At 41.4% G+C, this 24422-nt stretch overlaps 1 protein-coding gene across 2 annotated transcripts in view; it reads left to right on the top strand.

Annotated features, from left to right (window-relative positions):
* PPP2R2B (protein phosphatase 2 regulatory subunit Bbeta) overlaps positions 1 to 24422 on the top strand; it is a 456765-nt gene that overhangs the window by 355862 nt on the left and 76481 nt on the right. For both annotated transcript variants that reach the window (XM_060092035.1, XM_060092036.1), the window contains one exon: positions 4329 to 4441. In XM_060092035.1, the coding sequence (XP_059948018.1) occupies positions 4329 to 4441 (113 nt within the window). The remainder of the gene's footprint in view (positions 1 to 4328; positions 4442 to 24422) is intronic.

Genomic DNA, 24422 nt, shown 5'->3' with positions numbered 1-24422 from the left:
TTTGATTAACAAGGATATTATCTTCCCATTTGGGATGCTATTTCATATGCCAACAGCATCTCAAAATGATTCTTAGAAGAAAAATTCCCATGCTCGTATGTGATTTTCTTTTTTATACTAATATTGAGGTTGAGAATCCCCCTTAAGCCAAATAGGTTAACATGCAAAAATTAATGGAAGACAATTGGAATTACTGTACAAAAGGGAAAATGAAGATAGATGATAAGATTGTGTTTAAAAGCTGCCACAAGTAATGATAAACTACTCAGAGAGCCAGCCAGAAGGAAGAAAAAGCCATTACTCATAGTAACAGCCACATGTTCCTCAGACTTTTTTATCCAGAAAGCTTCAAGCTACTGAGTCAACAAAAATTGTGTGATAATAAAGTCAAGAATAACTCCAGGCATCCCAACCATGGGGAATTGAATTGAATTCACCATCAATTATCTTTTTTTTAAAAATTGTGCTTATCTCATTACAGCTGGGTACAGTTTTTATCTTCTGCTAGAATACATTCCCAGCTTTAGAAATTTTAATGAAAAATAAAACCAACATTCAGTTGTAAAGATAGACCTTAAAATTATTTGCCAGAGGAAGACACATTGCTTTACCTAGAATGTCTACTTCTATCTTAATTCCTATGATGAGAGGAAAAAGTATACTTAATTTGTTTTTCATGCTATGAGAGTAGTAAGTGTTCATTGTAAAAAATTTAGAAAATGCAGAGAAACAAAATGAAGATAAGGAAAGTATTCCTATCCAGAGAGAACCACTATTAATGTCTTTTAAAGAGAAAAGCAAAGAGGCATGGATAAATCTGTTTGTTTCTTAACAAAAATATGACATATTCTATAACTGTTTTGCAACCAGATTTTTTTATATAATAATATAACACATAATAACAGGAATATCTCCCTCATTGTGAAATATTTCTCCTAAAATACCATAACATTTTCAATGACTGCATTATATTCCCTTGTATGGTTATTTCTATAGTTTATTAATAAATCTACCATTACTAGACCTTTAATTATTAACTAATTCTCACTATTATACATTATGTATTTGTAGAAATAGATGTTGGTATAGATAGGTCAATAGTTAGAAAGAAAGCATATTATAAACTATGTATAGCATGATACATCTATTAAAAGCTATTTAAAAAGTTATATAATTCCACACACAAATATAATACAAGGATATACATAAATTTTTCATAATAGTTGTCTTTGTCTACTGGAATTGAAGGAGTTTTAAATTTTTTATTTTTATGTTCATTTTCATTTTCTACAATTTTATGTACCAGTTGTGTAATAAAAAGAAAATAAAATGAGAAATGTAAAATCTATATATGAGATATTATTATAGATTTGTACCCCTCTTCAAAACAATGCATAGAAAAAATACTACCAGGAACTATGTAAAATGTTAACAATGGTTGTCCCAGACTGCAGGGATTTTAGGGATTTTTATTCTTTATGTTTTACCTCCAATTTCTCTCTTTCTCTGTATAGCAATTTATCATTCCTAATAAGAAAAATATAAGAGAAGAATTGCCTTGCAGTTGGGATGGGCTACATTCCAAAGCCCAGCAATAGAAAATAATCAGTATTAAAATTCACTGATTTGGGTTCTTCTAAGCCACAGTAACTAATCTACTCTGATCTCTGATTAGTAGTTAATCAAATGACTGAATAAATATGGCCCATGTTTCATCTCCTCACCCTAAAAAGCAGGTCATTATGCAGCCTATATTCAGAGAGGGTAGGACCAGAAGAGTATAGATACAAAATTCTAAATTCAACCCAACATCTGGGAAAGCCTTCTTCGCCTTCTGTCCCAGTACAAGCCGGGCTGAATGAACAAGTCTTACACTTAGTAGACTTTACAGGCGTGCCAGCAGACATGACCAGCCCAAGTGATGCCCACATATTAGGAAACAGGGGCTCTTCTCTGTTAGAGTAGCCAAATTGTTGCAGGAAGCCCACTTCATAATGTGCATTTCAGACCGCTGAGGACAAGGCATTTGCCAAGGAGAGATGGAGGAGGGAGATGAGGGGCAAAGGAGCAAGGGAATCCTAATACAGGCAGGATACAGGGGCAGCTTGCCTCCCCTGACAGCCTTACAGAAAGGAAGTATGATGTGCTGACATCATCATGGGATGAAGCTCACGCTGTCAGAGCAACATCTTATTATTGCAGAACAGTTGCCCAGTTTGCTAGTTCTAACAACAGCTGCTATTTGTGAACCATTATTAGAAGTGCAACACTGGGCTAAACACTACATGCATTCGTTCATTTAATCCTCAAAGAGCCCTACGTGGACAACACTGTTTTCCCCAATTTACATATGAAGAAACTGAGGCGTAGAGAAGTTAACTATCTCTATTTGTAAGATTGGAGTATTGAGGACATACTTATACTAAAAACTTACTCATATTTCTGAAATTCAAACTTAATTGGCCACTCTGTACCTTTTCTCCTGCTTTATCTGCTACTTCCATTTGTCTGTCACCCAAAGACTAGTTAGGCGCCTACTGCATGTGAATCCCAGCCCTCGGCCACGTGGTGGCTGGCGTTGGAGTGGGGATGGGACCCAAGGTTGTCTGCTTCAAAAGCCACCCTGTGCAGGCACAGGGCAAGACACAGAGGAGCAGCCGAGTATCTGCCATCCAGAAGAGAAGTTAGAACAAATAATGAACGCAGGATCTGATAAGAAAGGCCTACAAAGGCATGCAACCACAGCCATGATCTGTTTGGCCCAAACACGCTTCCTTAAAAAATGGATTAACATATACACACTACTATATATAAAATAGATAACCAACAAGGACCTACTGTATAGCACAGGGAACTCTACTCAATATTTTGTAATAATCTATAAGAGAAGAGAATCTGAAAAAAGTATATATAGATATATATATCTGTGTGTGTGTTTATATATATATGTGTGTGTGTATATATGTATGTACATATATCTGAATCACTGTGTTGTACACCTGAAACTAACACAACATTGTAAATCAACTCTACTTCAATTTTTAAAAGATGGAATCAAAAGCCTGCAGGTGGGGCATGCCATCTCCAGCTCCCCTGATGCCCCGCCCCCTTTCACTCATTCCCCGGGCACTGCCTACCTCTTGTAGGCATTGGAGTCCTCACCCCTGTTTTATTGCTGTAGAGAATGACAGGGGTCACCAAGTGGTGTAGAGTCCTGGGACAGTACAAAGCTGAGAAAGGTCATTTCCAGCTGGGGACTCAGAAAAGAGACTGCAAGGGGAAAGCATTTGGATGAATCTCCTTCTCATTTTACTTCCCTGAGTACCGCTAATAAGATGCACTGTGTAAATGAGATGCATTCATTCATCCAACTCCTATTTCTTGAACGTCCACTATGCCCCAGGCACTGTTGTAGGTGCTGGAGATACAGTGAGGAACAAGACAGACCGAATCCCTGCCTCCAATGATATTTAAATTACTGTGAGGGAGACGAGATAATTAAATTGCCAGAGAGTGAAACATACTCTGAAGAAAAATAAAGCAGGAAGAGGGGATACAGAACAGTGAGGAAAACATCTTTCTGTAGGTTGGTTAGGAAAGGCCCCCTCTGAGGTTGGGACGTAAACAGGAGAACAAAGTGAAGGAACAAATCTTGTGAAAAAGAGGGTAAAGGGCTTTCCTGGCAGAAGGAGCAGCTAGTGCAAAAGCCCTGAGGCTGGAGTGGGATTAACCTATACAAGGAGCTGTAAGGAAACCTGGTGGCAGGAGCACAGGAAGTGGCAGGAAGTGGGGTAGACAATGAGATCATAAAGTGTTAGGACGTAGGGGTGCAGGTCACGGAGGGCCTTTCAGGTCATGCTAGGGACAGTGTTTAGTGAGGTGGGATGCTGAAATGAGGATAATAATTGGACCTACATCTCAGGGTTATTGTGAATATTAAGTAAATTCTCCATGGAAAGCACTAACATGGTTACAATCGTTAATTCTACATATGTTGTGACTACTCTTATTCAGTGTTCAGGACATACTATTATTGAATGATCCAATTTAAATGTAAGCTATAGATTTAACAGCCCGTTGTCAGGGAAACCGTTTGTCTCAGCACAATAAAAGTTTTCGTTTTGAAACATGAGCTCTGCCTTCAGAGGCCTTGAGATTTATGCACCGAAGCCCTTGACATGAGCCAGTTTCCCTAGCAGTCCCTTCCATCGTGACCTTCACCTCCCCCTGCAACCGCCCCCAACTGGGTCCCGCAAAAAAAAAAAAAAAGACTCCTTTACCAGTTTCCTCTCACTGTCATTTTGATTTCCTCTGGTTGCCCTCCGCAGATAAAACTGTGAAGCTGTGGAAAGTCAGCGAGCGTGATAAGAGGCCAGAAGGCTACAATCTGAAAGATGAGGAGGGCCGGCTGCGGGATCCTGCCACCATCACAACCTTGCGGGTGAGCCCAATGGCTGGTTTTCCACCTTCTTTCAGTTTCCTTGGCAACCAGGGTCAGGGGAAGTGGAGGGGAAGTTTGGCCACGTGCTGGCTGCTGCTATAGGTTGCCCCTCTCAGGTGAGAGGGAGGGAGATCAAGCAGAGACCCCGCCTACCTGAGTCTCTGGTGGTAGGAGAAGGAACAGGACAGGCACCAACCTCTGATGACTATAAATCCACGTTGCCTTTTGCCCCTGAGGACTTGCTGCAGGGTCACTGCCATGCATTACTATGTTCTTAGCCTCTGTCTGTTTGCATCATCTAACATGTCTTGAGCACCTTCAAGGTACAGGCATGGAACTACCCAGATAGGAAGTTGGAGGCTTATGATTCGGAGCATGAACTTCTGAATCAAACAGGCCTGGGTTCAAATCTGCTACTTGCCAGACTCTAACATAGTCACTCCCTTTTTTGAACTTCAGTCGTGCAAGTTATTTTTAGTTTCTCCATCTGCAAAACAGTGAACCTAGTACCTTACTGTGTGTGGGCTTCTGAGGCTAAAATGCAGTGAGGTTGGAAAGCCCTTATTCCATGGCTGGTACTCAAGAAGTGATTCCTACTATTAGTCTTGGTAGCTTCCTTCCTGCTGTCCAGAAAGCACAGTCTCGTAAGGAAAGAGGATGGGTAGGACTAATATGCAAATGTTTATGACAGTAACTAGAGTAAGATAAATGCAATGAGAGTCAGAGAGTTGCAGTTTGATCGAAGGAGGGAGAAATTATATTTGGTTCTGGGAGATTGGGATGTATCTGTTAGGGAAATGGTGTTAGAAATGGATTTCTAAAAGCAGACTTTTAAAGGAAGGCTCTCTAGATAGAGATTAAAATGATTTAGGACTGGGTGATGACTTTAGTTTGGGAGTGGTCATGGTGAACGGTAAAGCCAGGTACATGTTGGGACCAGCCCTGGCCCCTAGCCACTTTCAGAACTGGGTAAAATACGTGCTTTCAGATGCCAGCGGCTCTACTGAAAACCAAAAACTGCGAAGAGACACAGAAGTATCAATACCTGTGGGGAAAAGAGGTTGTCGCCCTTTGTTTAGAGGCAAATGTGGGAATTGAATGATCATCGTGTGCCTGATTAGCTGGCTTGTTGGTTTGTTCATTCATTCATTTGTGCATCTGTTTATTCAGCAGATGCTTTTTGAGCACAGACTCTTTGTGGCCCGTAATGCTAGGCTGTCGTGTGTGTACCCGGTAGTAATGTGTACCTGGTCTTCTACTGAGCTTCTTCTGGGCCAACAAGCATTGGCCGCTGTTTCCTCTCGTCCGCCTATGCCTTCAAGCTGGAGAACAGCCGTACAAGTTTACCTTATCAGACTGGGTCGATGCTCTAAATGCTCAGAGGTTTTGAGACTGGAGGACAGAACAGTGAAGAGTTTGAACATTGAGTCACTCTGTCCTGGGTTCGAATTCTGGCTCCATTCCTTTCTGGATGGTGGCCTTGGACACATTACTTAAAGTCCTTGTGCCTCCCATGTCACATCTGCACAACAGGGATGAGGGATGGTCGCTACTTCCTGGGATTGTTGTGAGGATTCAGTACAATACTGTGTGTGATGGAGAGCTTAGCCTGTGTAGTGTCTCACTCAGAGAAAGTACTCAGTGATATTAGCTCCTGCTGATGGTTTTTAGTCTTACTCTCATCATCATCATTTTCATGACTGTTATTACCCACTAGTGATAGCAGGCCTATGTGTTTGAGAAAATTCCCATTTTTCTCTCCATACACTTTTTATACTCTTGTATTCACTCCCCAAGCTATTCACTGATGTCTACCAAGTGGCAAGCACAGTACTGGTGATACAAAAGGAACAAGATAGTCTTTCACCCCTCGGGACTTTGCAATCGTATGGAGAAAGCAGATGGATTAGGCACCACTGAGGAGTTTATAACATGAACTTCTGCCCAGGTGTTACCTTGCTCTTGTTCGCTATGTGGCTGGAATTTCTCAGATGCCATCTGTAGTCCCCACTATGAATTCCAGTTGTCCATGCATCCAGTGGGATTTTGTATACCTGTATTTAGCCCCTGGGAGGCATCCCCATGATGAAGAAGAGAGAAGGACTCTATGTAAGTTCCACTAGAACAGAGATTGTCCCCAAAGTGACACAGTGATGTTATGAAGTGGACTTGTACATATAAAACATGGAAGGAGGCCCTGAGGAGTGGCTGGGACTTAGAAAACCCTAGTTCTGGTTCTTGCGTCCTTATTAACCATCCGTGACCCTGGGCCAATGAATCTCATTTCTTCTCTCCGTGCTTCGTTTCTAAGCAACTGAGCAGAGGACTGGGCAAAGTCAGTGGTTCTGCAACCATGGGTGCCAGTTACAAATGCAGATTCCCAGGACGCAGCCTTAGTGATTCTCTTCAGCAAGTCGGGTGGTCCAGAGGGATCTGCATTTTTATCCTGAGCCCCTAGTGGTTGAGACAAAGGGATCTGTTATCCCTGGACTCTTACCATCTCTAAGGCTCCTCCACGCTGTCATTTTTATGAGCCTCTGTTACTTTTCAGTCATTTCAAGCTATTGTACCAGCTCACGAGACACATTTGCTATCATATTGTAAAACTCGTATCTGATTTCATCTCGTCTACCTTCCTAGGCTTTCAAGTAGCCTCATTTCAGTGTAAACATCCCCACTCCAGTGTTCTTTCAGTGCAAACACTGAAAAGGCCAGCCTGCTTTCTTTTTGATCCCAGTGGTAGAAGAAGAACCAGACAGCCCTGAAAACCGTAGTTTCAGAACAATGACTCCAAACAGAGAATGAGCTGATGTGATATTAATCAGACCATAATTTACTAACATGCTCTGCTCTTGACATTTGCATTACCAGCAATTGTGGCTTGTTTTTTTTTCCTTCCCTGTACTATGATTACCTCTCGTTCACTTTCATAGTTTCCAGTTCTACATGGATCTTGAGAGTGAGAATGTTTAATAATACCCAGCAGCTAATTAATCCTCACTGAGTAATGAACCTGTTCTGTTTCAGTGCTGGGAGGTTCAGCTTTTCAAAGTACGAATGTGGTTGTTTTTTTTCCTTTTTTCATGCAAGATAGCCTTTCAAAATCCAATCGCTCATTACCCAGAGAGACTTTGAGAAGCACTTCTATGGACACTACATCTCCTGCTTAATATTATAACATTCAAAGCAATAATCATGATGATAGTTTAATAATAACACCTTATAAGCTGTACAATACCATTTTTATCACAAAGTGTTTACTTACTTAATTCCCTGATTCATCTTCAGACCAGTCAGGTAGGAAGACAGGTGAAGATGCTGGGATCTAGTATTTACTGTGTATTTACTATATGCCATGCACCCTGCTGCACACTGTATCTGCATTGGCTGCTCCATGAAGTACAGTTCACTGTTAAATACCCATTGAACAGATGCGCTTCATAGAGTTTCAGTAAGATGCCCAAGATCATGCTAAGCATCAAACCTTGATCTATGGGACCCTGAGCCCGTCAACCTGATGCTGCTTCAGAGAGGGAAAATGACTTGCCCAGTGTCTGTTGACTGCTTGTTCCAGAGCTGGGATTGAAAATCAAGAGCTATGACTCTTCAACTTGGACACATACATTGGGCATTTTAAATGCTTTTCTTAATAATTAGTGCCATTATTATTCTAGGTCAGGATGTATGCGTGTGTCTCTGTCTCCCTCCCTCCCCCTCCCTCCCTCTTTCTCTCTCACCCATGCATTCACACACATGGAGTTTCCATGCCTCTGACCTCTGAACTCACCTTGAGGTCTTATGTAGTTCCACTTAGCAAGATTCTCCATGCCCTTCTTTCTAACCTCCCAATACCCACAGCTAAGAAGACCTCAGAGCCCTTTCTTGGCCATGGAAACTCATAGTTCGTGTAACTTAATCAGCCCGGGAGGGGAGATGGGTGGTGAGAAATCATACGTAGTATACTTATCTGTGCAGAATGAGCCTGGAGTTATTATTTCCCTCGTTAGGATTGGCTGCCAGTGCCCTGGGAACCTAGGCCAGGTGGAAATGTGCTTTTGAACCAGTTACAAAAGAGTTACACAGAGTCTGTCTGGAAGGTGTGAGCTCCCAACCTGTGACACCATAATTCCCCAAAATGAAGGGGATGTGATGAGCTCAGGTTTTCTAATGGATATTCCTTACAGCTAATATTAATAATAATAATAGCCACATTTTTGAGTGCTTACTATATGCCAGGTGCTGGATTGTATACCCTTATATCATCTGTCCTAACAGTAACTCTCTCGGGTTCTGTTATCCTCTCTGGATCATCCAAAGCCTCCCTCCCTCCTTTCATTTAAGTCTCTGCTTAAGTGCCACCTTCTCAGAGAAGCTCTCCTAGAATTCTGTAGGGGAAATAGCACACTCACGTCTTCCTGTTCACTCTCTGGTGTCCTTACCCTGCCCCTTTATTCTTAACTTTCCTCCTGGTCAGATGTATCATTGGTCCACTGTCAGCCTCCCCTCCCCCTCCCCTGAAATGTAAGCTCCGTGAAAGCAGGAACCATGCATCTCCTCTTCTGTAGCTCCGGCACATGGTAGGTATTCAGGAAATGTTTGTCAAATGAATAGATTACATAGAAGTGGAAACTGAGTTTCAGAGTAGACAAGTGGTTGTTTGCTCAAGATCTCATGGCTAGAAAGTGGTGGGGCTGGGATTCAAACCTAATCCATCTGACCCCAAATCTGATGCTTTTCATTATGATTCCCTACAGCTACATCCTAAGAAAATACTAATTCGTGATTGCAGAGCAGGAGAATTTCATTATTAGTGTCTCTCGGAATTCTTTGGCAAAGCTTTCTTAATGTAGGAGCTAGATTTTGGGCAGAGTGGAGGGCGAGGGTGAGGGCTGCAAAGGCTTTTCTGCCACAGGTTGAGCACACGATGGATGCACTGTATTTTAGAGAAAAGATTCAATTATATCATGTTTTTACACACATGCCTTCTGCTGGTGACTGCTTCTGTCTTTCTCTCAGCTCAGGACACACACATTCTTGTGACTTTCCTGGACTAAAATTTTTCCACCTAGAATGACCCTGATGTTTACACATCCCATTGGTGGCAATTTAGACACCCTCCTAGCCACAGTCTAAGACACCAAGGCAAATCGACATGAGCGTTCACCAGCTCCAAATTCTGAAGGGAACTTCTTGAGGATTATTGCCAACAGGTCATGGGATTAGACAGCTTGGCTAAACACACTTTTTTCCCAAAAATGATCGTTTTTGTGAAACTACTAGTTTAACTGCCTGATCTGCTTTCTAGAGAACTGATTAAACAGACCACTGGTTTAAGTTTACCAATAAAAGCAACTACATTGCTTCAGCCCTTCCTATGGACAGACTCCACACTGAGCAGTTTTCTGTACATTTTACAGTTGGTCCTTCATCACAATCCTATGGCTTATGCATCATGCCCATTTTATAGGTGTGTAAACAGAGGATCGGGGAGGTAAGCACTGGCTTGAGACCTCACAGATAATAAGTGGCAAAGCCAAGAATGGAACCCAGGTCTGTCTGATCCCACAGCTCCTGCCCTTCACCATCATCCAGGACTATTTATTGCATGGTCCTTGATCTAGACAACAATGAGGATAATAGCATCTGACACGTAGAACTTTTCAGTGTATTTTTTATCCTACTTATTGAGTGCCTTCTATGCACCAGGCAATGTGCAAAGTACATACTACAGAGCGGGTCTTACAAAGGTGAGTCAAACATGCTCTCTGTCCTCCAGGGGCCAGGAGGGGAAGGTTGCAAGTCGCTGCAACATGAAATTAATTCAAGCAGTGGTTCTCAAACCACAGTGCCCTCACAGTCTCCTGGGATACATTTTAGAACACAGGCACTGGCCTCATCTCTAGGGATTCTGGTTTACAAGATCTGAGTTGTACCCAATAACGTCACTGACCAGATCCCCCTTAGAAAATCCCCGGGTGATTCTGACACAGATGATCCCTGGGCCAAACTTTGAGAAACACTGGATTGGGTAAGTGTCCTGAGAAAAGCAGAGAAGATCGCCATGGCAGTTCAGAGGGAGAACAGAAAGAGAGAGGCATAGGACCAGGAAGGAATTTTCAACATGCATCTTGAGGGATAGATGGCCTTTCATGCTGGGCGGGGGGGGAGGGGGGTCTTATTTAATGCTCCCAAGGATCTTGGGGGGCAAGTAGGACATGAATTGCTGTTTCCCTATTTCTGGTGATCTGGATGTGATGATCCCCATTAGAAAAGAGGAAACTGAGGCTCTGAGAGGCAGAACTGAGAATCAAATGTGTTCGGTGTAGACACAGCCTTTGTGCTTTTTTGCTGCCTCCGTGGTGACCGTGTGGTGATGCTCACTCCAGGAGAATGGGTAATCCCAGGCCAGTAACAGGGCAAATGACTGGTTGAGTCAAGATCGGCCATCACTGCCTTAGGTCTTCATTTTGAGCTTATGCTTGACAACGGAGGCCTCTTAGGACACAGATACAGTCTTCCCCTACCCATTTTTAATTTTTCTAGACTTCATTTTATGAGGTATTGCTGCTCTAGGGGCTTCATAGCCAATCCTTTTACAGCTTCAGCTTTCCTTTCCTTATATTTGTTGCAAATAAAAATGAAGTGTTTAGCTACTGCAGTGCAAAATCCATCAAGGCTACTCCATATTCACATGCTTGCGGTGGCACCCGGACGGCCCCGGGATTAGATTAACTTTGTGAATGTGTCACTCTGGTGTGGGTAATTTCTCAACCTCCACTCCATCCCTTCCCCCTCCTGTCTCAGCGAGGGGATATTGCAATTCCCCATTGATTGACTACCGCACAAGTGAATGCTGGCATGTGATGTGTGTAACTCAGCAGGACGCACATACTCTGTGTTTATGAAAATAAATAATAATTTCTGTTATCGATATTGATTGCCATCATTATCTGGTTCTATCAGTCTGTGTCATGGGGTTTCATTTATGGGATCAGAAAGCACTCCACAGGAACCTCGGGCACTACCCTCACCACCAAGCCTCAGTGTTTTGACATGTTTTGCCTTTTAGGGGTGACACTTGTGTATGTCCCTGTCCTGTTCTCTGGCTAATATTCAGTGAGACAGCATTACTTGGGTTCAATGTGAGGCAAAGGAACTAACTGAAATATTAATAAGAGCAGCGGACATGTATTAGCATTTGCTGTGTTCCAGGGAGGCTCCATATGTTGGCTAATTTATTCTTCAAGATAAACCTATAATGAAGGTAATAAAATAAACCTCATTTCAGACATGTGGGAACCAAAGCCAGAGAGGTTAAACATCCTGCCTGAGGTCAGACACTAGTAAGTGGTAGTACTTGGACTTGAATCCATGGCTTTATTTATTTATTTTTTCTTCTATTTTTTGGCCATGCCGCACGGCATGTAGGATCTTAGTTGCCTGACCAGGGATCGAACCCGTGCCCACTGCAGTGGAAGCATGGCGTCTTAACCACTGGACCACCAAGGAAGTCCCTGAATTCATGTCTTTAGGATTCTAAAATCCATACTACTATCCTACCTCTTGTATTAAATAGAATGCCTGATATATTCATCTGAATATTTAGTATAAACTAAAATATGAGTAAACAGGGACTAGAGAAGGAACCACGAAGGAGATGGTAGATGCTGCGAGAACCTTGGGCCCAGGTGGGGTTTCCATTTTGTTTGCGGGGGGCGGGGTGGGGGGAAGGTGGAGCAGAAAGGATGCGTGGAATTAGATCATGGTTTACCAAACCTGGATGATCATCAGAGTCTAGGAATGTCTTAAATCATCCCCAGCTGACTGATTCAGAATGTCCAGGCACAGGGCCAAGGGATCTACCCATAGTTCTCAGCTGTATCCCAGGTAGTTCTGAAGATCAGCTGGGTTTGAGGACCATTTGCATAATGACCACTGAGATCCACTCCAAAGTGGAGGTTCTCTGATTTGATTTTGTAAGTTCTTCCTTTGCCTGCTTCCCTCCTCCTACCTCAAGGCTCTATACGGAATAATCTGAGGGCCACATTAATATTGCCTTTCACTGAGTGAGTAATTTGATTTGGAGTGAGCTTCTGCAAGCCAAGCACATTTGGGTTGTGTGTACAGCTCTGCCCTTTATAACGCAGGTTCTTTCCCCCTCTTACTCCTGGTCAAATCTGGGGGGCAGCCCACCTAATGGCCAGTGTGCTGTAACAGTAACAATAGTGCAGACATTAGTTAAATACACACTGTGTGCCAGGCCTTCTGCTAGGTGCATGCAAGCACCATCTCATTTCAGCCTGACAGCAGTCCTATGGGCTGAGTACTGTTTTTATCCCCATTTGACAGATGTGGACATTTGATTCAGAAAGCTGAAGTTACTTACCCAAGGGCTGCGGCTACTAAGGGGCTGAGTCACATTTTTAACCAGGTTCGGTCTGACCTGAGAGTCTGTGATCTTAACACCGTGTTACAGAGCCTCCAAGAAAGGGCTAGGGCTCTGACCACATCTCAGCCATCATCTGAAAAATGGAACTCCTCCTACATTCTTCCCACAGAGGTCATGCTAATAAAATAGAGTAATGTGTTGACAGTACTGGTGTGATGCCTTATGATTGCCAGACGCTCGATATATGTTATTACCTTTCTCCTCTTCCCTCCCATCTTGTCTTTCACCTGGACAACCAGGAGTTTCAGGAAAGTCTGATGAATATATTGAAAAAGCTCAAAGCAGCATTATGTTTTGATAATAGTGAATCCAGCAATCCGTTCTGCTTTATTTTGAATGTGTGTTTGCCCTGGCTCTCCAAAACTGCCTTGGATTCAGAATATTTTCACCGACAGCAAAATATTTTCTTTCATCTCAAAACTACCTTTGTTGTGCTGTATTTACCATGTAGTAATTAGATCCAAGATAAATGTAAATATAAGCAGAATCCTATACCTGGCTTAAGATCAAGTTCTCTTTGTCTCTTGCTCCCAGCCCCTTTGGAAGGCAGCCATGGCTTCTCGAATGTGATAGGAACTAGTAAATGACACTCCCCACAGGTACACTCAATGACAGCGGGAAGCTGAGAAGTCCACTAGTACCAGAAGAAGAACAGGATCATGTTAGAGAAGAAAATCTCGATGTTTCCATGGTCTCTGGTGCAGTTTATCTTGAGAATCCCTGGTCAGGAGGCACAGTATTCTAGACTAGGACCCATTCTCTCTTCCTAACTTTGGTCATTAAATGGTCTGAATTTTGGAGATGTGGGTTGGTTGGTCAGGCCGGGGCAGGTTCCCAACCTTTTCCAGGCTTTGCAAGCAAGGATCTTGTCATTGGGTCAAACCTAATTCCCACTGACCCAGATGGATTTTTCTCAAAAGAGAAGTTATTAGAATGATTTTCTCCATCTTTTCCTTTAAAGGGCTCTCTGTATACTTTTAAAGTAAATGGAAAATCCAGGGCATAATTGGATGATTTGAGGAAGAAAAGTATCTCCATTTTCTGAATCTTTCAGATGGAATTATCTGAATTATGAGTGTCATGGGAAAGACATTGTCCCCAGACCAGGTCCTGGCTCTCCAATGTGAGCTCACTTTTGCTGGAGTAAGAGGTGTGAGGTCCAGCCCCTGAAACTACACATGCATGTGTATGCGTGTGCAGGTGTACATATGGCACAAAGTACCAAGAAGCTCATTGTTCAGGAAACCTTAGAATGTTAACATAGCCTAGAGCTGATTTATAATATTTGTTTTTCTATTGGACTTATTTAAATAGAGATCAAAAATATGAGCCTAGGGCCTCCCTGGTGGCGCAGTGGTTAAGAGTCCGCCTGCCGATGCAGGGGATACGGGTTCGTGCCCCGATCTGGGAGGATCCCATATGCCGCGGAGCGGCTGGGCCCGTGAGCCATGGCCGCTGGGCCTGCGCATCCGGAGCCTGTGCTCCGCAACGGGAGAGGCCACGACAGTGAGAGGCCCGCATACCGCAAAAAATAAAAAAAAATAAAAAAAAATATGAGCCTAGGTCCCTTTTGCTACCAAGTTATGCAAAGAACTCATTTGAAATCACAAGAGGAATTCTAAGGCCTCTGCTCATTATACATAAGAGTTTTCTAGAAAATCATTAACACAAAATGGATTTGGAGTCAAGTTCAGTAGAAAACAAGATCACTGTGATCTTAGTACATTGCAAACCAGACTTCCACTGATGCACTGATTTTAAGTACCCGTCCTTACCAGAGAAAAAGGTTTTAAGTATTTCCCTAGAGGTTAGTGTATAGAGGAAGATACTTGCTTTTCTTTGGTGCATAAGTATAAGAAACTGGTTGGAGGAAAATATTTTATAAGGGTAGTTTTATGTTAAAGGAGATTGTTATCAACTGGGAAAAGATTTAATTCTCTGGTTTCCTTAGAATGATTGAGCCAGTAGGGAAGAAATTTCTACCAGAAAGGTACTAAATTTGGATGTAGTTGAATGGAGAAGAGTGGATCACACTCTTGTAATTTGTTGTTTTCATCAGATGATCAGTTGAGCTTGTGTTCTTTACTAGAAAAAATGTTAAAAGTGGTTGTAAAAACACACACATGCATGCTCACAAATGTTTCTTGCTCAAGAAAATATGGTAAATCCTAGCTTAAATGCATTTAAACAAATTTATTTACTTTGGGGTTTCTCAAGACCTTTAATATACTAACGTACAATATCAAAGTCTAAGAAAAATATAGTGCATGCATTATTTTCCACCAAACCTAATTGACCATGAAAAAAGCTTTTCACAATTTATGGGATTACTGTTCTTTTTAACATTTTACTCAAAACGTGGTCCTTGGCCCAGTGTCGGTCCACAACAAGATAAAGAGCTTGTACCAGAATATGAATTGTTCACGTCACTAATCCACTGTATAGTTCAGCTGACACTTTTTTTTTTTTTTTTTTTTTGCGGTACGTGGGCCTCTCACTGGTGTGGCCTCTTCCGTTGCGGAGCACAGGAAGTAGCAGCAAGATGCAGGTGACAAGGCAGCCAGGTTACGGCCATCATAGACCTTGCTAGGGAATTTGCTCTTTCTCCCAAGAGCAATGCAAACCCTTTCTTCTCTGCTCTGGTCATTTTTTGAAACAGCTCCTCTTTGCTCCATAGCTCAATGTTCTGCACCCAAGACAGGATATACACCAAGGCAGAAAAGCTGCGGATAAAATCTTTATAACTTTGTGGACACTGTTTGGTTCTGTTTCTGACGTGGGGTTTACTGTGGAGAGGAGTCTGAAACCAGCCTTATTTTTACCTCTTATAAATTTGACTCATTTTTAAAGCTCTGTATAACCCATAAATCTTCTTTATACTTGAAGTGAAATAACTTCACCAGAGTATGCCTTGGTATTAACTCTCATCACTTTTTTTTTTTTTTTTTGTTACGCGGGCCTCTCACTGTTGCGGCCTCTCCCCTTGCGGAGCACAGGCTCCGGACGCACAGGCTCAGCGGCCGTGGCTCACGGGCCCAGCCGCTCCGCGGCATGCGGGATCCTCCCAGACCGGGGCACGAACCCGTGTCCCCCGCATCGGCAGGCGGACTCTCAACCACTGCGCCACCAGGGAAGCCCTCTCATCACTTTTTGTTCGTATACTGTACCCTTTCAATCCTTGCAGTCTTGGATTTAAGTCTTTGTTTCATGCATTTTTAAAAAGCATATTTTAAGTATTTTTTCCTGTTCACTTCTTTTGGTCTCTTCATGACCAACAATAATACATACATTGGATCTTCTTTCTTTTCTGCAAGTATAATCTGCTTTCCACTGATTTTTATGTCTTAGTACTTTTCCACTTTGCTTTGTGTCATTTCCTCATGCTTATAAACCATGTTGATAACTATGTTTTTCAGATTTTTCTCTGTGTTTTACTGTTGTTCCTTCAAAGCAGCTTATATCTCTATAATTGTTTTATTCTCTCTTTCAGTTCCTTCCTAAGTTCAGCTAGCTTGTTTCTTACCTATATCCATCACTACCATGTAAAAGAGCCTTCCAATTGTTCTTCCTACATTCACTCACTATCTTCCCCCTGGTGAGTATGACAAGTTTAAATTCCAGAAGCCAGTGGCATTTGGTTAGTGTGGCCATGTTGCCCTCTAGCCCTTGACTGCCACTGTTTTGATATATGTCAGGGCATGGCCTCCATGGAGCTCCTCCAATATCAAGGTGTCCTCCCTCCAAGGTGAATCCTCCCGTGAGTGATTGACTTGTTTGGAGGGTCAGAGAACCTGACAGCTCCCTGTTACACAAAGGAAAAGATAAGCTTCCGATTAGTCCTGGGACTGGAGGAAGCCAAGATCGAGTGCACCTGTCAGAACCACTAACGGCATATAAATCATTACCTCAATTTTCCATGCAAGAATTGGGCCAGAGAGAGAGAAAGCAAGGACTGAGGTTGTGTAGCAGTGCAGAACCATATCAAAGAGCTCTCGCTTGGCACCTAAACAGGATTTGCTCTGCTATCCATGCAGAGAGAACAGGGCCCCATGCCCAGAGGAACGACAGAGACAAATGCCCACTGGCCCTAGGAAGGGGCGAGTTGTTTCCCTGGCATTTCCTAAGGCTTCTATTGCTAATCTAGCAATAGCAGCCACCAAAGCTTTCCCAGACTCTAAAGGGGAGCAAGTTGGGTACTGTGTTTGCTCTCTGTGTGGTTCTAGATTTCCCGATTGTGTAATCACCATAATCATCATTGCTATTGTTGCCATTTTCCTTTCTCTCATTCACTGGGCAGAAATCTCTGAGAGTTAGGGGCCAACAGTGGCTAACCTGCTCTCTTATCATCCAGGATATCAGGGTATTTCTCGGGGCAAAAAAAAAAAAAGCATAAAACTGAAAAAAGATTGAATGAAGGACAGGAAGTCAGAAGCTGTTCAATATAGATTTGAAAGTTGAAATCGATTGGGCAGTGCCCAAATCCTCACTGCATTTCACGTCCATAAAATACCAAGTAGCTAGCAAAACATGAGAGCCTGGAAGATTCCAGGTGGAGAAGCCCCAGCACAGAGTAAACTCAAACTACTAACTTATGCCACAGACCTCAAGAAACACTCTTTTGTGTTTCATCTGGGCTACTCTAGACAGAGTGAGCAAAACTGTGGGGGAACTGCTTCATTCTCCAGGATAGACAGAGTTAAATCCGGTTCCCAGAGCTTTTGAAAGGGACTTTGGTCAGTGGCAGTTGTGTGAAAAGGGGGCCAGGTATTTGTCCAGCCCAGATATTCCTGCTGCCAATAATGGAGGAGCCTTTCTTCTTTTCCACCTTTTGCGTATTTTAAAGAGAAGCATATCTTCAAAATTACAACATAACCTGAAATGTGTTGGCTGACAGTTAAAATTCCCTAGGACCTAGAAGAGAAATGCAATATATTTTATGTGAACAAACCCAAAATATGAGTCAAGACAGTACACAAAGAGATGTGGGAGCTGAAGGAACAAGTCATATGGATACAATAAAACAAAATAATTGCCTGTTTGTTCTGAAGGTGTGAGCAAAATATCCTCATTGCCAGGAGAAACATGAGGCCAACTTCTTTCCACTTAACCTCTGGTAGGGGAGGAAAGCCCACAGTGGGAACCATTCTGGGGAAGAGTCTAGTGTAGCGGTTAACAGACTTTAAAGGAACGGCTCTGGATTCAGATCCCAGCTCTGTCTTTGTATGGCTTTGGGGCTTTTACTTAAGCTCTCAAAGTATCAGTTTTATCATCAATCAAGTACCTACATCATAGGACTTGTTATCAGAAAAAAAATACTAACACAGTATCCAGCTTTCAGTAGTGACCATTCCATAATAGGTAACTAGCTCCAGTTTGGAAATCAAGAATTCTCAGAACAGAGAGACAACTGGTAGACCCCAGCTGCTGCTTTTGGATAGAAGCATACAGTTCTGTGAGGATAGGTAAGAGGGAAGAAACTTCTAACTTGATCCTATGGTTAGAGTTTATTTGCCTAAGACATATCAACCCTAATGTTTAAGACTCTTTAGTGAATGACACATCTCTGGCCTAAAAGAAATTCCCATTAAAGATTCTTTTTCTTTCTTTTTTTAAAATTTATTTATTCATTTATTTATTTTTGCTGTGTTGGGTCTTCGTTTCTGTGCGAGGGCTTTCTCTAGTTGTGGCAAGCGAGGGCCACTCTTCATCACAGTGCACGGGCCTCTCACTGTCGCGGCCTCTCTTGTTGCGGAGCACAGGCTCCAGACGTGCAGGCTCAGTAGTTGTGGCGCACAGGCCTAGTTGCTCCGCGGCGTGTGGGATCTTCCCAGACCAGGGCTCAAACCCGTGTCCCCTGCATTGGCAGGCAGATTCTCAACCACTGCAACACCAGGGAAGTCCCCCATTAAAGATTCTTAATGAAACTCTGTAAGCAAAGATTAGGACATAATGGAAAATAAATCATCAATTTGAATCTCTCTGGATAAGTTGAAGTAAGTGTGTTCCCACAGTGCCATACCTGTTTTTGAAGGACCAGTGAAATTTCAAGTTCTCCCTGAGCTAAGAAACTTTATGTGCTTTAGTAGTAACTCCTTTGTAGGGAAGAAGCTGCAGCCACGGCTCAGGTGAGCGGCCTAGGGGGTGGTGGCCTCAAGAACTGCCTGTAATGTTGTTCAAAGTTGACCCAGGACTCTGGTTGTGAATCTTCCTTTAGTTTCTCCGCCTCAGCCTCTAACCATCAGTCATCAGAAATGCAGAATTTTCTGCCTAGGTCAAAGGATCCACTGTCAGATGTTAGACGTTAGACTTTCTGTCTTTATTTTCCATTAGCAATAAAGAGAAACATTCCAAGTAGGTCACTTTTCCTTAAATAAGAACAACCAAAAGAAGTTCTCTTGATATTTTCTCCTTTGTCTTGATCATTAAAAAAAAATTCTATTTTTCTCTTCTAGCACAAGCTCATTACCAACCTGTTTAACATTTGCAAATTCAGATACAACATTGGATATCAAAATAGGCTTTCCAGAAATTTTCCCCTTAATTGGTCTGGTTTTTTTTTTTATATAGAAAGCATTCTGCCAGCATCTGTGGTGAGATAGATTGTGGAAAAACAATGTGCCAGGCCAAATTATCAGGTAGAATTACATTGCTCTCTATTTCTGTTTGATAACAGCACTGTGCCTTTGCATAATTTTTACTGATTATCAGAGGGAAAAAGCCATAACTCAGGCAGATGAGCTTTATTGGCATTGGTCCCTTCTGGGGAAGAAAAAAAAAAAGTATGAGCAGAAGCATTTGCAAGTGTCGTATATGTTGAGAGATTGAAATTCCAAACAGTCTGTAAACTTAGCTTGCCTAAATCTGCAACCTTAAAAAATGAAAATGCCTCTCTGTATTTGGTGTCATAACTCAAGAGCTGGTTTGTCTCATTTTCTATAATTCAAGACGAAAGAAATTGCATGCCTATAAATATATCTAGAATAGAATGTCACTTTAAATGAAAGAGTTCTCACGAAGGAAAAATAAATAGTTGGGGAGAGTCTTGAGTCAGACTCCTTCCAAGACTTGGAAATTAACAAGAAGTTAAATGAACACTCCAAACTGAACAGCTGCATATACTGCTTATATAGGAAGGGAGCTTTGTCCTCCACCTTTATTTGTTTGCATGCTAAACCATAGTATGGTTTCCATTTTCCCTAGCTGCCCTTAATTATCTCAGTTTCTATTAGTGGTTTCCCCTGTCAAGAGGGATAATGTAACTTTCATCTGTAATGTTTGGATGAACTCTGCTTACCCTTTCTGTGTCTTTCAAGGCATGCCCCCACTCCAGCAGTATCCTAGTTGAGAAGCTATTCTTTTGCCTCCAATTCTAGACTCTCCTCCCCTCTCTGGGAGAGTCCACAGAAATCCATTGAGCCCACTCCCTAAGCAAATCTAGATCTTCTCTGACTCAATCATTATGAGATTTAGGAATATTTAGTCCTAACTTTCATGTACTGCAAACAGCTTCAGACACCTGCCAGTATCAAGGGCCACTTGTATCATTTGATCCTTGTTCAGCATCAAACCCAATGCTTTAAAACAAACAAACAATAATCAGTGCTTTGCCTTTTGAGGACTTGAAGACAAGCATCTTAACTACATAATCTTCTTCCCCTGGGAAATTTACATCTCTTGCCTCCTTGGACATCTCCCATTGTGAAAACTGCAGCAAATAATTTTCCTCCTTTATGTCTTTCTTTTTGTCACATTCTTAACTTGTCAATCAATAAATTACCCCCTGCCAGGCTCCAGCAGCCTGGCTTCCTTCTTTACCACGTACATTCTCCTTTTGTGTTTAGAAAAAGAGCCCATTATTTTTCTCTTAACTTCCAGTGAAATCTTCCCCTTATTCTCTCCCTTTGTTTTGCTTATCATTTAAATTAATTCTCAGTCCAACAGTGCCCATCTGCACCTGCCTTGATTCTCTGCATTTTCCCCTTTAACCATTAGTCACATGCTCCTTTTCTGATCACACCAGGATAAGGAAATGGGATTTAAATAGCAGTAGCAGGTAATACTATAGAAGAAAAGCCTTACTATAGTAAGGATCTCAGCTAGTCAGGTAGGTAGATTTACGCTCTCCAGGCTGGATAGGGCTTCCTGTCAGAGCTGTGCCTCTATGTTCTCATCTGAGAAATGAGGTTTACCACCACTTACCATCCCTGCTTTGTACAGTGGTTGTGAGGATTAAGTGAGATAAATCATGCCATGTGCTTCATGGGGTGGCATATAGCAGCCCTCTGGAAACATTAGGTACTATTATGATTATAGGAAGCAAATGTAAAAGACACAATCCCACACTTTTTTGGGTTTGGAAGCTGCAGCCATACATGGGTGAGAGAGACGCACAGTTAGTGACCATTCAGGGGTCGCAGCTCTCTACAATGGGCCCCCCTTATTTGCAGGGGGTATATTTCAAGAGCTGCCACTGGATGGCCAAAACTGCAGATAGTACAGAGCCCTAAATATATTGATACTATGTTTTTTCCTGTGCATACATACCTGTGGTAAAGTTTAACTTATAAATTAGGCACAATAAGAGCATATCTGAATTGCCAGCATCACTCCTCTTATGCTTTGGGCCTATTACTAAGTAAAATAAGGCTTACTTGAATACAAGCACTGCGATACCTTGACAGTCGATTTGATAACCAAGAGGACTACTAAGTGACTCATGGGCAGGGTATGGACAAAGGGGTGAGTCATATCTGCTAGATTTCATCACGCTACTCAGAACAACGTGCAACTTAACACTTATGAATTGTTTGTTTCTGGAATTTTCCATTTAATATTTTTGACTGTAGTTGACTACTGTAGTTGAAACTACGGAAAGCAAAACCACGGGTAAAGGGGGGACTACTCTTTGTTTATGCAATTAACTCTGTGAAAAGGCATGTGAAATAGCATTGAACAACCTAAGGACAGAGACTATCTTATTTGTTGTCTTATTCCCAAGACCCAGACTTGTGCTTTACACAAAGTAGGTTACCTATAAATACTTGAAATCAACATATACTAATCACTTAATGTCCAGATACTACGATAGTCACCTTCAAAGATTACTGTGTTCCCCAAAGTCTGGGCTATGTGCTTCTCTTGGTACAAGACAGCTTTAAGTAACTGTCTTTGAATCACATAACTGAAGTTTTTCTCTTTTCATTTCTTTTTAAAATTGTTCTGATTACATGAAGCCCAAAGTCTTACTTTGAGTTAATACTGTGTTAACCCGTCTAATAACACTTATAAATCTTAATTTTTTTTAAACTGAGAGCTGGCCTTAAGCTCTGAGTCCTTCCAGGTGACCGTATCTGTCTAGAATTTAAGAACATTTTTTCGTTGTATTTATTTTTATAACATTCTTCTGGTTTTTTGGCAGTTCATTGAAAACTAGTTTTTCATGTATTGCTGTGATGTAAAGATCCCTATCAAAACTAATGGAGTTTACTAAAAAGCAGATTCATTTAAAGAAAATATTAAGTAAATAATAGTCTTGGTAAATAGATAAGGTAAAAAAAAACTTGAAAAGAATACTAAAAGAACTGACGTTTGACAAGCGCTAGGCTAACTTCCCTGCGGTTATTTGGGAGCTTTTTAAAAATCAAGATACCCAAGCCCAACTGAGTTTGAATCTCAAAGTGTGAATCTGGGCAATCTGTATTTTCTTTTTCTCTTTAACAGCTCTCAGGTGGTTCTGATGAAAAAAACAGTCTGGGACTCTCTGAATGAGAAAGTGTCCAATTTTCGTTATATAAAAAAGTTTTTTAATTCAATCAACAAACATTTGTTGAGTGTCTACTATGTATAATGCTCTGTGTGTTGGGTGCTGGCGAGAAAATGGAAAACACTATGGAAGCAGATCCTACCACTACGGAGCTTACATTCTAGTAGAAACTCATAAATATTGTGTTCCCTGAGTTTTTGCGTGCTTAAGAATTTTGCTTCTATGCTAAATCACAGCCCGAAAGAATATAAAATCTTTATAACTTTGTGGACACTGTTTGGTTCTGTTTCTGATGTGGGGTTTACTGTGCAGAGAAGTCTGAAACCAGCCTTATTTTTACCTCTTATAAATTTGACTCATTTTTAAAGCTCTGTATAACCCATAAATCTTTATACTTGAAGTGAAATAACTTCACCAGAGTATGCCTTGGTATTAACTCTCATCACTTTTTGTTCATATACTGTACCCTTTCAATCCTTGCAGTCTTGGATTTAAGTCTTTGTTTCAGGCATTTTTAAAAAACATATTTTAAGTATTTTTTCCTGTTCACTTCTTTTGGTCTCTTCATGACCAACAATAATACATACATTGGATCCTCTTTCTTTTCTGCAAGTATAGTCTGCTTTCCACTGATTTTTATGTCTTAGTACTTTTCCACTTTGCTTTGTGTCATTTCCTCATGCTTATAAACCATGTTGATAACTATGTTTTTCAGATTTTTCTCTGTGTTTTACTGTTGTTCGTTCAAAGCAGCTTATATCTCTATAATTGTTTTATTTTCTCTTTCAGTTCCTTCCTAAGTTCAGCTAGCTTGTTTCTTGCCTATATCCATCACTACCATGTAAAAGAGCCTTCCAATGCTTCTTCCTACATTCACTCACTCTCTTCCCCCTCACATTTCACAATCTGATAACCACATTGCACTTCGTATGATGTTTTAAAATTATAGATCAGATCATTCATTACCCTATTAAGAGCCTCAGATATTTTCCCCTATCACCTAGAATGAATTCCAAAGTCCTTATCATTACTTACAAGGCCCTGTTATTGACCCCTGCCTACAAATTATGTGATGAGTTTCTTGTATGATTAGACTCTTTGTTTTGTCTTCTCAATTTGTGAGCTGCTTTTGGAAAAAGAGGATTCCATAGCCATAGTATACCAGTAGTGCCTTGCATCTAGTAAGTGCTCAACAAATATTGCTTGGAAATAGTTACATTAACTCTTCCAAGTGTTAGAATATCTTACTGTAAGTTAGACCTTGACAAAGGAAGATAGAAGATTCCCAGGATAATCTAATGAAGAGTCTTAAAAGGATCAAGATTTTAGATTCCCTGGTGTAATAGAAAAAGTATGGTCTATGAATTCAGATTATGTTTGAATCCTGCCTCTGCTGATCCTGAAAAAGGGTCAGTAAAGTGGGCAATTTTGCACAGGCTAGATTCCAAAGTCATCCCATAAAAATATCCTTGAAGAATCCCTTAAATTACCCATATGATATAGTGTACATAGTTTTTCTTATAAACTCTGTACAAAATAATATTTACACATAAATATGCATAATATAAAGAATAATGTACAATATAAAGCTATACCCCAAATGTGGAAGGCCATTTATGAAAAAATAGACTTCTTTAAACCTTAGTAGCTCATTCAACACATCAAGATGCTGGGAGGTGATATCCGCACAGATCTGCCTGACGAAAGAGCAGATCCACTGCCCACATCTCATACTTACTTGGGTGCCTCCAACCATTGAATGGAATGCA

Source organism: Mesoplodon densirostris, chromosome 3, assembly GCF_025265405.1.
Source record: "Mesoplodon densirostris isolate mMesDen1 chromosome 3, mMesDen1 primary haplotype, whole genome shotgun sequence".
Lineage (NCBI taxonomy): Eukaryota > Metazoa > Chordata > Mammalia > Artiodactyla > Ziphiidae > Mesoplodon > Mesoplodon densirostris.
The sequence above is the reverse complement of the archived record's forward strand: the minus strand, read 5'-3'. Positions and strand labels throughout refer to the sequence as shown.